The sequence below is a fragment of the Oxyura jamaicensis genome, chromosome 2 (genome assembly GCF_011077185.1).
Source record: "Oxyura jamaicensis isolate SHBP4307 breed ruddy duck chromosome 2, BPBGC_Ojam_1.0, whole genome shotgun sequence".
Classification (NCBI taxonomy): Eukaryota; Metazoa; Chordata; class Aves; order Anseriformes; family Anatidae; genus Oxyura; species Oxyura jamaicensis.
The window spans coordinates 94495939-94511460 of NC_048894.1; the positions used below are offsets into that span (position 1 = coordinate 94495939).

General features: G+C 36.7%; 1 protein-coding gene across 1 annotated transcript in view; it reads left to right on the forward strand.

The window, feature by feature from the left end:
* The window catches only part of GABBR2 (gamma-aminobutyric acid type B receptor subunit 2), a 483887-nt gene that overhangs the window by 314081 nt on the left and 154284 nt on the right, over window positions 1-15522 (forward strand). The window contains exons 9-11 of the mRNA XM_035318083.1: window positions 808-888; window positions 3374-3524; window positions 4029-4161. Of these exons, the coding sequence (XP_035173974.1) occupies window positions 808-888; window positions 3374-3524; window positions 4029-4161 (365 nt within the window). The remainder of the gene's footprint in view (window positions 1-807; window positions 889-3373; window positions 3525-4028; window positions 4162-15522) is intronic.

Consider the following 15522-nt stretch of genomic DNA (forward strand, 5'->3'; position numbering starts at 1 on the left):
TTAAAAATGTGGCTATAAAAATGATAATTTAGGAATTTCCTGCACTTCTAAGTAAAACCAAAATAAAAAAATAAAAAATAAAAATATAATTAGTGCCAGATGTCATCAGGAGGCTGGGACTAATATGTACCAGAGTTCCAGCTACAGTGGCCAAGGCAGTAGCTGAACACACTAAGTTTCTGTATATATGTTAGGTACAAGAAAGTCATATAGATGATGTTAATCCCTAAATTGCAGATGAGAGTAACTCAAGTGTAAGTTAGTTCTAATTATATAACACAGCATGTTTTGCAGTCAGTGTACTGATGAGTTGGTAATTCCCAGTCAGAGTAAGAGATTAGATTCCCACCATATCTATTACCTAGCCAGTCTACTCCATACAGGCTGGAGCCTGCATCTATGACTCCCCTGGCAAATAAAATACTTCACTAAAGCAAGATGGCCTAGTTGTTTAAATGGGAGTGGAACACATGATTTAGTCATGTCTGTTCTCCCAACAAAGTGTCTTACACAGTATGAGCCAGTAGTAACTGTGTGATCTTTAAGCTGGAAATGTCTGTGCCCAGTAACAACAATTTCCTGATTATGTAAATGAGTTCTTAAAAATCTTTTGCATTTCTTTAAAAAATCAGAAATATTTTTCAATGATGTTAGCTGTCTGTCATTCTGCTTTAATAATCCATGCACTTCAAGCATATTTCTTTTCCTTTTGACACACTGTCAAAAAAAAAAAAAAAGGAAAATCAGTTAAATAATTGAGAACATGTGGACTGCCATAAACAATCACTCTTGTTTGTTTCTCTGCAGAAAGAAAGGAAGTGAAGGTGGGAGAGTATAATGCTGTAGCTGACACACTGGAGATAATCAACAACAGCATCAGGTTTCAAGGTAGGATGAGAAACTGGAAAGAGGTACAGGAATTACATGGGTACCTGTATGTATTTTGTAACACTGCATGCTGTTTAGAGACCTGTGTTAGGATTTTTAATATCAAAAAGGTATGAAATTATATAAAGAGATATGGAACTGAGCTCTTCTTAAAAAGAAAATTAGGAGAATTCTGACCAGAAATTTGTAACATTTTGATATTTTATAATTGTTTTTCATTCCAATAACTGGGATAAATTTATATTGACATGGGTACACAATGTTCTTTCTTATTTCAACAAGCTACAGATGTCTTCTATTTCATCTCCACCAACCAATAATATTCTAATTTCTTCTGCATTTCCCACCTACCTGAAGGTTGCTCGTGTGCTGTATTTGCAGATGAGAAGGAAATTATTGTTTTTCTTTGGGAGGTGTCTGTTAGGTAGTTGGAAAATGTGATTTCAAAATAGCAGGGCTAGTTGTTTTTTTCAAAATGTCATTTGAGAAACAAGGCTAGAGAGTGTTCAGCCCAGCAGTGCTTCCAAGGTCCACAGCAGGCATGTAGCCTGTGTGCATGGGCGTGACCAGAATTTCACAGTAGTGATCTAACCCATGACTGTTTGTCCATTTACTGAAGCTTTCTACGTTTCCTTCTGGTATCCTTTGATGGACTCAAAAGAGCATGGCTCCATGCACATCTCACATATGGATGAAGAATGAGGCTTTGAAAATCAAGAGTGCAGAATCTGTCCCAGTTGCCAAAGTTTGGGACCCAACTGTTTATCTTTGATGGAAAACAGAACTGATGATGTAGTTGAATATTGATTCAATACTATTAATTTCCAGAAAATATATGCAGGATGAGTCAAGTAACAGGAGACAGTTATTATTCATATCTCCATGCCTTTTTGGACAATAAAGGATGTGAAAAACTGTTCAGCCTTTTCTCAGGACCAGACTCCTACTTCTTGGCCTGGCTGCATCTGGCAATCCTTCCACCCATGGCCTGCCTTATGTCTGTCTTAAGTTGTGTGACACAAGTGACAGTGAACCCTCCCATTGTACTCATCTTGCCTTTTTGTGGAGGCAGTCATGTATATGGTGTGGAGGACACAACTGCTGCATCTGTCAAACAGTATGAAAAACAGTAACTTGAGGCATTTCAAATGAAGAGTAGTAAATATAACTCTGTTTAAACCATTGCATAAAATTACACACAGGAGAACAGTTATTCACAATATTAAAAGCAACAAAATTGAGTGGTCATTCTACAAGTAAAATATATTTTATGGAATCACTGGTTGTTTAATGCAGCAGGGTGAGATTTTTTCTTTAATATCAGTTCCTTTCATTCGGGCACATGCTTTATTATGTTTTTGGTTTGTTATTTGTTGCCTAATTTCTTGAAGGGTTATGCAAATAAGTAACTTGTAAATGTTACTTCCTACCTCTGAGGTAGGAAGAGGAAAAAGGGAAAATCTGAGGTATTTTTTTCTAATTTCAATTCAGCAAATGGTCCCTTGACAGATCACTTTAGTGTGATCACCATGTGAAAGGAATTTTTTAATGGAAATGTTGAAAACAAAGACTAAAGCATAAGGATCTTCCTTTGTCAGAATTGTTTCAGCATAACTGCTGTGGATAAATTTCTCTCTACATGTATTGGGACATTTTAGTAAGCAGGTAGAGTGTGTGAAGTAGGGAATGAAGAGCTTCATTTTAGCTGTCAGGAAGTAATCATTCTCATTAAACCAAGAGGCCTTTAATTAGCAGACGGTCAATCTGCTATATGGCTTTAAACTTTTTTTTTTTTTTCAGACATTCAAATCCATGCTAGCAGAGAACTGAAGAGTGGGTCTGTCCTATAAAATCCTCTCTTCTTTCTCCCACACTGCTCCCTTCTGTAGGGCTCCGAGGGCGCTAACAACCCTGCCCACCCCAAGGGCTCTCCCACCCTGCCCATGGTCCCGGCCTCCATGTCAACCCCAGTGAGGCTGCAGAAGGGCCAGGCTCCAGATCCCCACAGCTCTGTGTCAGTTTTAGCTTTCTCTCAGTTAGTTGCAGGTGGGGTAGGCCATTTGTATTTGCCCTGATGATAATGAAAATATGCTGAGAAATGAAGTCCTCTGTTTTCTACTCATGTTTCTGTCATTTGTTTCAGAAAAGCAAAACCTTGTGGTAAACTTTACAGTCATTTTGGTGTTATTTACATTTTAAAAAGAAGATAGCATACATTTTATGGGGTTTTGCATTTGGTTTTTGTTGTGATTTTTTTTTTCATCTGCTCCAGAAATGCAAACCTTCTTGTCAATCAATGTGACCAAAATATGTCTATCAAACTCAATAATTTCAGCAGCTATAGATGTGGTTTACAGTTGCTAAATCTAGATATAGTAGTAAGGAGAGGCATATTTTCTTACACAAATTCTACATTTGGCTGGCAAATTCTACATTTAGCTTTTTTTTTTTTTTCTTTTTTTTTTTTTTCATCTTGTAATTCTAGGACTTGAGCCTCCAAAGGACAAAACAATTATACAAGAGGAGCTACGCAAGATCTCTCTGCCTCTCTACAGCATCCTTTCAGCCCTCACCATCTTAGGAATGATAATGGCCAGTGCTTTCCTCTTTTTTAATATCAAAAACAGAAATCAGAAGTAAGACATTCATGTTACTTCTATTTAAATTTGTTTTCTATTTAAATACTAACTTTGTAGAGTGTATTATTAATATTTATGTAAAGAAAATATTTAAACTGTGGAAAGATGATATTTTAGAACTATTCAGATAGAATTACTGTATTATATATACAAAATAAAACAAACTGTCTGTTAGGACAAGTTCTTTTATACTGTTTGGAAAGTATGATTTTTTTTCTTTTTTAATTTAATGTTTGACTGTGTGCTATTGACATTAGCCTTTAATCCATCAGTAAAATAGGACACCTTTTTACTAAACATACAAAAACCTAAACCGATGGTAGACTTTTTAAAACAGTGTGTATGCTTATATATTTTATGGAGTTCCACAGAAAGTTTATGAGTTTGCCTGGTTACAAAAGAACAAAAAAAAAAAAAAAAAAAAAAAAAAAAAACTCTTCTCATTTGCTCTATTGCTCAGTAATCTTTCTTCCTTAATACTCTATCACCTTTTGTCCATAGACTAATAAAGATGTCCAGTCCCTACATGAACAACCTTATTATCCTTGGAGGGATGCTTTCTTATGCATCTATTTTTCTTTTTGGTCTTGATGGATCCTTTGTCTCTGAAAAGACATTTGAGACACTTTGCACAGTAAGTAATTCCACATATTCTTTTTTAAGAATGTCTTGCAGAAAGCTCTGCAAGATGTACAAACAGAAGAATTCACTAGTTGGATGTCTCATTCCTTTTAATAACTAATTCTCTTAGTTCTTTCCTGGGGTATTTTCTGGGACCAAATTCTGAAACATGCATAAAGCTTTATTATTATTAGTGAAAGCTTCAGGTGCATTAGGATTTTGCCTCAGACTGAAACTGTTGATGTATCTTCTTGTTTTGAAATGACACGTACGAAGATGTATTAAATGCAATGTTCGTGGAATTACACCTAGTAATATATTTGAAGCTACATTTTCTTTATAGATTCCATATTATTTTATACTTCATGACTGGTGCTTGCCCAGACCTTTCTACTTAGTCTTTTTTTACTGAATCTTCAAAGGCTTCTACTGCTATTTCCAGGCTAGACTTGAAACTCACACAAGCATAAATCTATGTAGAATATATCCTAGTTAAATCAAAGTAAGAAATTCTGAAATCAAATTGAATATTGAAAATTATCAAGAAAGTTTTTATTTGCAGAGAAAAAATCAAAGTCTGAAAGTTGCATCCCTAAAGCTAGACAATTTAGTTAAATCCCAACATTTCAATTGAAATCCCCATACTGACTAAAACTGTTATAGAAATGTAATATCATGACTTGTTCAGTAATACCATTTCAAAACACTGGAGTTATCATCAGTACATGTTAAGACACACTTCAAGATATAATAGTACATGTGAACATGCAGGATTTGTTGTGCAAAATCCTAGCTTCCTTAGGATACGTCTGTGTTTTAGACAACTACACCTTAGCAGCCAAAGGAAGAAGAGGGATAGAATATTCAATTTTTCTAGAACAAAAATTCTCTGTATAGCTAGTAGAAAGAGGTTCCTCAAAGACTTCAAAAGGAAAATCCTCTTCACCTCTCACAAGCTAAGTACATAACTCTGTGAATGCATAGGGACCAGTATTCATTATCCAGCAAATATGCTTTCTTTTTTGTTTGTGTGAACCAGTTTCCAATGGACCAGAAGTGACATTAAGAAGCCAGTTATTGATATCAATCCCCGTTTTTTTTTCACCATTCTTTGCAGAAAAAGCTTGTGGCAGGAAGTGCAAATTATACATCCTGATGTCTACTCAGCCATGAGGGGCTTACATTCAAATCTCCTGATCTTATTGCCAAGATGTAGGACACTGTATGACTAGGCTGCCCTCCTCTTGAAACAGCCACGTTTTGCAGAATACAATGAAAGAAAATGAGAAGCAGAGGTACTTATCTTATATGAGGTCCGTCATAGAGAGAATGGTCTGAACAGGCACTTGAATAAGATAACTGCTTTACCTAACTGAACTGCAAGAGAAAGAGGTAGGGGAGAATGTTGTGTTCTCAATGCCAAGTTTTGATTAAGAAATATTGCCACAGGCTTTAAACAGAGATTTTACATCAACAGAGCAGAGCAGAGACTGTGAGATTTCACACCAGGCTTGGATTTCCTGGTTTTCAGTCCAGTATGGAAGCATTTCTGATTGTGATTTCCTGTACATGACTGCTGATTTATTTCATGAATCCCAGCTCTGTCAGTTGTTAGTGTTAGCAGCATAGATAGATGCAAGAAAACCTCCAGAAGCAACCTATCAAGACTTTTTTTTTCCAACCTTCAGCTCATTAAACAAGTCTTTAAAATTAATTTCCCTCCTCTGATTATTATTTTTCCAGTGGAATAGCTGATAGTTTTCAATGAGCAATTCTCTTGATTTCTTTTTTTTTTTTTTTTTTTTAAAAAAAAAAAAAAAAATCATCTTTCCATAGCCACCATCCACCCTGCCTAAGTACTTTCCCTGTATCTAGGAAACACTAAATTAATGTTGAGTTCATAAATATGGGAGACAAACCGACTTTTCTGTTCTGTAACTCTTCTGTCTCTCCTCCTTTCCCCCAAAAAACTCCCACTAAGTGCTGGGTACAGGGTGTACATTTGGCACCATGTAACGAACATCCATCTCTCCATATGGGCAGCAAGATTATTGGTTTCATAAGGCCTACTTACAGATACCAGTTCTTATAGGATCAGGCTGGCACAAATATCTCTTATCATTCGTTTCCCTGGTAATGCATGATTTGGATTATACATTCTAAACATATTAGAAATTAGTTTAAAATTCCCATTTTATGAGAGATTGTTACTCTTTAAAAGAGCCAGCTACAATAGAGAGTGATCATGAAAAGCCATTGAACCAAAAAGATGTGGGCACAGCTGGGATAACTACATTTTAGGCACAGAGAAGAAAAACCATATCAATGGAAGCAGAGTTTTTTTTTATTATTATTAATATTCTTTTTTTTTTTAGGGAAGTTAAAATTTTGATTCAGCTTTTATAAGTACATGCAAAACTGAAACAGTCATTAGTGCTATACCCTCTCTAAGCCAAGTAATCACCCTCTTTGTCTTCCATATTTAAAAAATGATTAGACCTCATGAGAGCAGCAGCATATACATAATAGCAAGTTTTTTTAAGATTAAATACAATATATATGGTCACTGTGATTATTCTATCTTACTGTAATTTTCTGATAACTTTCTGCTAAGACCCGTGGAATACACCTGAATCTACCAACTAAATTCAGGAAAAATGGTTTCCAAATTTTAAGTATTACATCCCAGATCTATTGTGTGAACTTCCTGTATAGCACAGTGTTTATAGCATTGTTTGAAGAGTGAAGTGCTTAGAATCTGTGGTCTTTTCTGACTTTTCTACAGTGCGCATCTACCTATGGCATATGTTTTATTCTGTAATATTCCAAGGACACTGAACCATGATAAAAAATTGAAAGAATTTCTTTGATAAATTGTACCACCATTATCAACTCTGCAAGGCACTGACTGTAGGAGGATGTGGTATATAAATTAATCTGTTGAAATACAGAACCAATCGTTAAATGTATTTACGAGACAGCAAAACACTTTAAACATATGGGCAAATGATTTGCTAAACAGGGGTATTATATGTTTTTGAACTTCTGTATTGTTGACTGTTTGCAAGAGTAGGTAATTGGTTTCAGAATAACTCATTTTTATCTTGTTATGCTAATTTTCTATTGAAAATAATCAAATATATTTAAATAGTAATTTATTACTTATGGTAGGGATTTCTAATAACAAACATAGTATTATTTCATTCCATATCTGAATTAAAGAGTAGGTGTCATTTAGTAAAACTCCAGCTGCATGAAATTAAAAATATCTGAAGCAGTGAATTCTCAGAAAGTGTTCAGTGCAGTGCAGTATGGGACAGTTAGATGTCTTACAACTGTCAATTGCAACTACATTGGTGGTACAGAAAAAGTAATACAGTAGTTCATTACATGCGTATATATTCAAAACTAGAAACTATTTCAGGTATGAGGGAGGGAGAGAGAATGAGGATGATCTGATCTATCTTTGTTTTCAATCTCAGAATTACCATGGTATCATAGAAAAAGAGAAGTTAGAAGTAAAGATGTGAAACAAGATGTGATGCCAACTGGAAAAATGCAAGCAAGTGGAAAAATAATTGAAAGCATTCATTATATGGAAGAGAGAGACTCAAAATTAGCAATGCCAGTGACATATCCTATGAATAGAGTTTAAGTTGACATACTAAACAGGAATACTTAAAATAGAGAGAATATTAAATATGATCATAATGTTTAGACTTCTGTAATATAATCTACTGAGGATTTCATGCTTTGCATTTAAGACTAGTGATGTCTCTGCAAGTTGGATCTGATGTGGAATGAAAGGCTAATAAGAGGCAATGGGCACAAAATGGAGCACAAGAGGTTCGACCATGTAAACACCAGTGAGCTATTCTGATAGGGAAGGAGCAAGTGGTAGGACTGATATGGAAGGAGCAAGTGATCTATTTGGAACAGGCCACTATAGGATTCGTACCATTCCATTCATACGATATCTATTCTGGAGACATTGATTGTCTTTCAGTCTCTTTTGCACTCTGGAGTTCTGAAAAGGTGTTCCATCAAAGGTAAAACAATGGAAATGTTGCAGATTACACTGTCACTAAAATTAAGCATGCTTTGTTTTGTACTCATTAATTAACATAATTTATTTGAATTGACAAAACCAGGTAGATATCCTGTGATTCCTGGTGATCTCACTGAGTCTTGTCAGTGTTTTACCTTAACAAAAGGCAAAGTAAACAGAGTGCATTAAGGTTTTTGTATGCCTATTGTGTTCAACAGTGCTTTCATCTGTCGCAGGTTGTTCTCAGGCTTTTTCAGTCAGGTGCTCTCAGCTGTGATGCAGGCATTTGAAAATAGACTCTGCATAGAAAGAAAGAGCCAAGCAATGAGGTGGGGTGAGATGGAGAGACAGAAAGAGAGAGAGAACTCACACTGCAGTGTGAGACTGTCTGGACTTTGTGTTGTTCTCATTCAGATGTCCTGAGAACAGGTGCATTCATGATAACAGTAGATGTTAGAGATCTTATCTTCTGAAAGATGTACTTAAAATTTGACTATTCACCTTTAAATGTACTTTAAAATGACTATTCACCTTTAAATGTATCCAGATCTTCAGAAGCACTTAGGGTTTGTCTACTAATATTGTTCTTAATTATGGATGATGAATACTTGAAATCTGACTCTGTATCATGTAGCAAAGTGAAAGGCAAGCTTTTATGCTTTTTCACTGATTTTTCATAGTCATATCTATGTCCCACTGAGAAAACAGCTAGAAGAGGTGGAACTCCATGGTCCATATTGGTTCCACTTTTTCTTGGGAAATCCTATGTCTGTGCAAGGTCAGGATTATGAGGTGGTATGAAAGTGGAGAGACATCCTAAAACATGCTCATCAAACACAATCTCAGAGATTACAGCAAGGGGCATGGAGGAAGTCAGGTGTGAGGTGTTGTAGAATGGTTTACTAGGGAAGAGGGTAAACTGCAGCGTGAGGGGTATGCTGGGCAATTCCCTAAAACTCTGCAAGTCATAGTTGCCTGACAGCAGCTCTGGAAGCAGGGGCTGGTCTTTAAAGATAAAGCAGGGAGAAGAAACGGATATATCAACCTTTTGTCTCTTTATTTCTGTTTTGTCTTCCCTCATCACTTTGAGGTTTCTCTGTTTACCATTTTTATGAGGCAACTGACAAAAATTAAAAATGTTGGGCAGGGCCCCTCAAATTTATGGCTGCCTTGGTGTAGTATGGGCAAGAGCCACTTGCATGTGACCCTGGGCTACTAACTGACATCTAGCTTTGCTATTTGTTAAGTAGTTGATGATGTACTCCATATTGCCTTCCTTTATGCTTTTCAGACATTGCCATAGGTTATGGGTTCCCTCCATTTCCTCCCACCCCTCCCTTTGGAATGTATACTTGCCTAATTCTTTTATTCAAATTGTTTAATCTTGGCTAGGAATTAAAAAATAAAATAAAAATTAAAATAAACGGATAGACACTAAGTTCAGGTCATACTGAACTGCAAAGCGATTTGGACCCCTAATCTATTTCTTTGTCTTTGGAAACCATAGCCTTTGTTTGTATTTTTAGTCTGGCCTTTTTCATTTTGTGTATATTCATTAGTTTATTTCCTTCTTAATTGCCTAGCTGTTAATTTTAATCTCCCTTTTCTGTATAATCAATTTCATAATTGTCCTAACCATCGTTCAGTCCGAGACTGATCTCACTCCTATTACATTCAAAGGCAATTCTGTTACTGAGTTTAACATGAGCCTGATCAGCTTCTATTTTAGTAAATGATATTTTATTGGGGAAAAAATGTAGAGGGAAAATTTACAAAGCTGAATAGATCCCTGAAACAGAATCATTCATATGCTAAAGCAAATACACCACAACCTTGCCAGCAATTTATTTAGGTAGCATTTTTAGAACATTTTCCTCTCTTTCAGTAGGACAATAGCTAGATTTTAAAGCCCCTTTATAGAATTGTGGGCAATTATAATATCTTTTACACTACCCTTGGATTGACTCTCAAAAATGGTCTGAAATATATTAAGAAATCACTACAGGAGATTTCACAGCATGTGAAAAGCCACTGTACTTAATTTATGTGAAAACAGCAGGATTCGATTCTCTAATGTTATTGCCACTTACTTTTTGTAAGAATTGTGCTGGTGCCACACAAATTCTAAAGAATTAGTTAAAAGACCTAAACATGTGTCATAAAATGTTTGAGATAAATGAGAAAAGTATAATTCAAATGGATGAACTCATTCTTTGGGCCTGCCTGTGCTCACACTGAGAATTTTGCCATTGCTAATAGAAGCAAGATCAAGCCCCCAGGGAAAATGTGTTGAGATGGCACACTTTTGTTCATCATAATTATCCTTTATGTCCCCAGTCTGCAAAGAACAATAGAAGGTGCTTAATTTTAAACCCATGAATAATCCACAGAAATCAACAGAACTGCCTACTTAAAGATAATTGTGCTCTTCAGGGCTAAACCCACAGTATGGTTTATTCTCCTGTTTGTCACTTTTAAGTTCCTAAATCTAGTACCAAGATGCCACCAAGCAGCTCAGCACTAATGTTCAGTTACAGCCTGACCCAGCTGGTGCTGTAACTTCCAACGCTATGCATATGTAAAACCGCTAATTACTGATATTGTCCAAATGAAGCAGACTGAATTTGATAAACTAAATTGGAAGGTATTAGGAGTGTCTAGTCCTATGAAAGAAATGCATGAACCTTTTTATTTAAATGAAACCATTAAAATAATGGTCTTTAGGTAGTATAAATGATGCTTTCAAGAATCTTAAATCTGAGTGATTCCTCTGCAGGAACAAAAGCTAAACATTTTACTAACTGAAGAAGTTGTTTAAAGAACCAAGCTGGCTTGCTATTCAAATACTTTTTTATTTATTTATTTATTTAATAAAGCTTCTCTGAAGTGGTGGTGTTTGTAGCTTTTTATGCAACATATATTGAAATTCTTCTTCCTGATGTTTATTTAAATTATTCATTCTGTTTCTCTACTCCTATCTTCTTGGTTGCATGATATTGGCAAACTTGATTAATATAGCAAATTTAAAGCTGCAGTACAAAAAGAAAGATGTGGTATAAGCAGTTCAATGTGTTGCTATATTTCATTCAGTTTTAATTTATTTTTTTTTCTTTCAATTTAATAGAGGAATAAAACACATCACTTTCTTAATCAGCTGCATTTGAAATTCTTGTTATTGCTTTAATAAGCTCAACACATTTATGGGCACCTTTATTCTTCAGTTCACAACTGTGTGATTCTCTGAATATATGTGCAGTGGTGGTCGAATATGGGAAAATAATAGAACTTCTTTAATAGTGCAACTTTATACATTTCATCAATTCAATACATTTTCCAAGGAAACAAGTTACGACATCAAATAAGTTTGTGGAGTTTTTACATGGATACATTGATTTCTGTGAAGATATCAAATAGTAGCATTCAAAACATAGGCTACCCAGTGAAAGCTCAAGTTTGAGAGGAAATACAATTCACATGGAAGTAACTTTATATTAGGGTGTTAAAGCTATTAATGGTTATTACATTGTGGAAGAATACTTTCACTTAAAAAAAAAAAAAAGTGTTTTAACACCTCTTACACCTCTTCTGAGTAATCTTAGAATGGAAACTTTTTGTTGCAAAGGAAAATTGAAAAGAATTACTACAGTTCATACTAGCCTACAAGATGCAGGCTACTTGTTCATAAGTGCAGTGACTTTAATTAAACCTTACAAATTTTGTTTAAATATTTATATTTGACAGAGGTGGATTGGTGGATTTTTTGTTGTTTTAAATAAACAACATGTTTGTGTTTTTTTTTTGGTTTTTTTTTTGTTTGTTTTTCTTAGCCACAGACTGGAAAATGAACAAGAATGGTCTGTTTTCTTGTGGAGACACTGTCAGTGTTTGGTGGTGTTCACATGGGTTGTCTACCAAGTAAAAGATTTTTAGCTTTTCCAGCTATTACTAGGAGCTCCTATTAATCAATTTATTAAAAGCACAAGTTATAATTCCTGCTTATTGAGGAGTGTCTGGGGAGAGTGTGATCTTTCTCTCTCTTCTGTTCAAATACATAATTACATAATTACAAATAGATAATTACATAATACAAAAGTTCCAACATGACAGAGTTACCAATTAATTCTATAACATCACAGTGTTGGCATTCATTGTAGGCTCGAGTCGTATTATCCAATTATTGGTGTCAGTTTTGTTATGTCCTTTCAGGTGAGTGGCAATTGGAAGTATAATACATTTCAGAATATATATATATAATATTATATATAATATATAATATAATGTAATATATTATATATTATAATATAATATATAATTATATATAATATATAATTAAATATAATATATAATATATATTATATATATATAATGTGATTCTTATGTGCATTGTGTATTAGTTTCTTTTAAATTCAGAAAAACATTAGGGCCGATATATATATTTCAGTGGATTTTGATATTTTCTAATTTTTTTCATTTTTCTGTCTGCATTAATGAATTATAGCAGACAAATTCAGGGTCATTTTCTTCAAAATTAAAAATTTATTTTCATCTGAAACTTATTGTCTCATTCTTAGCAATGGTGATCTCATTTTGATAAATTTTCCTGATATCTTTAAGTCAGAACATTTCTAATGTAGCCAATAGTTATATTATTCTAATTTGCATAATTCAGATCAGGAATACATAAAACTTCTGAACTGAACATGATAAAAATAACACTTTTTTTTTTTTTTTTTTTTTTTTCTGAATATCCAGTTAGAAACATATTATGAGCATAATTGAATTTATTACTATTCCCAAGAGGCAATTACTCTTTCAGGGAGAACAAAACAGATCTTATTAGAGACATGAAAATACCATGTATCTGTTTGCCAAATATATCACTAAACTGTACACAAAAGAGCTGAATACTTATTAATAGCAGCAAAAAGACTGAATGCTAAGTATGGTTATCACAGCTCAGTTGATGTGAAGTTAAAAAAAGACGTAACTGGCTAATAAGAAGATGTTGATATGAAATGTGTTTTTAAATCACTCAAAGTTGGTCTGACTGTGGCTTTGATGAAGTTATTAGCATAATGTATGTTGATGGATAATGAGTAAAGACCTGAAAAAATATTTAAGTTAAAAATAATATATTGCCAACCTAAATATCTCTTCCCATATATTTTTGTTTGTTTGTTTTAGATTTCTTTTACAGTACTGTAGTCAAGAATGTCCTTAGGTGGCAAAACTCATGTGGCTTGGATATAACTGGAATTGGTTGCAATTGCAATTGCAATTGCCAGTCAATTGCAATGACTGGCTATAAACTCTTCAGAAGGGGCAGGCAGCACAGAAGGGGTGGTGGAGTGGCTCTCTATATCAGAGAGTGTTTCAATGTTGTAGAACTCGAGGCTGGGCATGACAAAGTCGAGTCCCTTTGGGTTAGGATCGGCGGGGCCAACAAGGCTAGTGTCCTGGTCGGGGTCTGTTACAGACTGCCGAACCAGGACGAGGAGACGGATGAGCAGTTCTACAGGCAGCTGGCAGAAGTTGCGAAATCGTCAGTGCTGGTTCTCGTGAGGGACTTCAACTTCCCTGACATATCCTGGAAGCACAACACAGCCCAGAGGAAGCAGTCTAGGAGGTTTCTGGAGAGCATGGAAGATAGCTTCCTGACACAGCTGGTTAGTGAACCTACCAGGGGTGGCGCCCCGCTAGACCTTCTCTTCACAAACAGAGAAGGACTGGTGGAGGATGTGATTGTCGGGAGCTGTCTTGGGCAGAGTGACCATGAAATGGTGGAGTTCTCTATTCTTGGCAAGGCCAGGAAGGGGACCAGTAAAACCACTGTATTGGACTTTCGGAGGGCTGACTTTGTGCTGCTGAGGACACTGGTTGGTAGAGTCCCTTGGGAGGCGGTTCTGAAGGGCAGAGGAGTCCAGGAAGGCTGGGCGCTCTTCAAGAGGGAAATCTTAATGGCACAGGAACGGTCTGTCCCCACGTGCCCAAAGACGAGCTGGCGGGGAGACCAGCCTGGCTGAACAGAGAATTGTGGCTTGAGCTTAGAAGAAAAAAGACAGTTTATACTCTTTGGAAAAGTGGGCAGGCCACTAGGGAGGACTATAAGGATATCGCGAGGCTGTGCAGGGACAAAATTAGAAAAGCCAAATCTCATCTGGAGCTCAATCTGGCTACTGCCGTTAAAGATAACAAAAAATGTTTTTATAAATACATCAACACAAAAAGGAGGACTAAGGAGAATCTCCATCCTTTACTGGATGCGGGGGGAAACTTAGTTACAAGAGATGAGGAAAAGGTGGAGGTGCTTAATGCCTTCTTCGCCTCAGTCTTTAACGGCAATATCAATTGTTCTCTGGATACCCAGTACCCTGAACTGGTGGAAGGGGATGGGGAGAGAGATGTGGCCCTCACTATCCATGAAGAAATGGTTGGTGACCTGGTACGGCACTTGGATGTGCACAAGTCGATGGGGCCAGATGGGATCCACCCAAGGGTACTGAAAGAACTGGCAGAGGTGCTGGCCAAGCCGCTTACCATAATTTATCAACAGTCCTGGCTATCGGGGGAGGTCCCAGTGTACTGGCGGCTAGCAAATGTGACGCCCATCTACAAGAAGGGCCGGAGGACTGACCGGGGAAACTACAGGCCTGTCAGTTTGACCTCAGTGCCAGGGAAGCTCATGGAGCAGGTTATCTCGAGAGTTATCACACAGCACTTGCAGGGCAAGCAGGCGATCAGGCCCAGTCAGCATGGGTTTATGAAGGGCAGGTCCTGCTTGACGAACCTGATCTCCTTCTATGACAAAGTGACGCGCTGGGTGGATGAGGGAAAGGCTGTGGATGTGGTCTACCTTGACTTCAGCAAGGCTTTTGACACCGTTTCCCACAGCATTCTCCTCAAGAAACTGGCTGCTCTTGGCTTGGACTGGCGCACGCTTCGTTGGGTTAGAAACTGGCTGGATAGCCGGGCCCAAAGAGTCGTGGTAAATGGAGTCAAATCCAGGTGGAGGCCGGTCACTAGTGGAGTCCCCCAGGGCTCGGTGCTGGGGCCGGTCCTCTTCAATATCTTCACTGATGATCTGGATGAGGGCATTGAGTGCACCCTCAGTAAGTTTGCAGATGACACCAAGTTAGGTACGTGTGTTGATCTGCTCGAGGGTAGGAAGGCTCTGCAGGAGGATCTGGAGAGGCTGGACTGATGGGCTGAGGTCAACTGTATGAAGTTCAACAAGGCCAAGTGCCGGGTCCTGCACCTGGGGCGCAATAACCCCAAACAGAGCTACAGGCTGGGAGGTGAGTGGTTGGAGAGCTGCCAGGCAGAGAA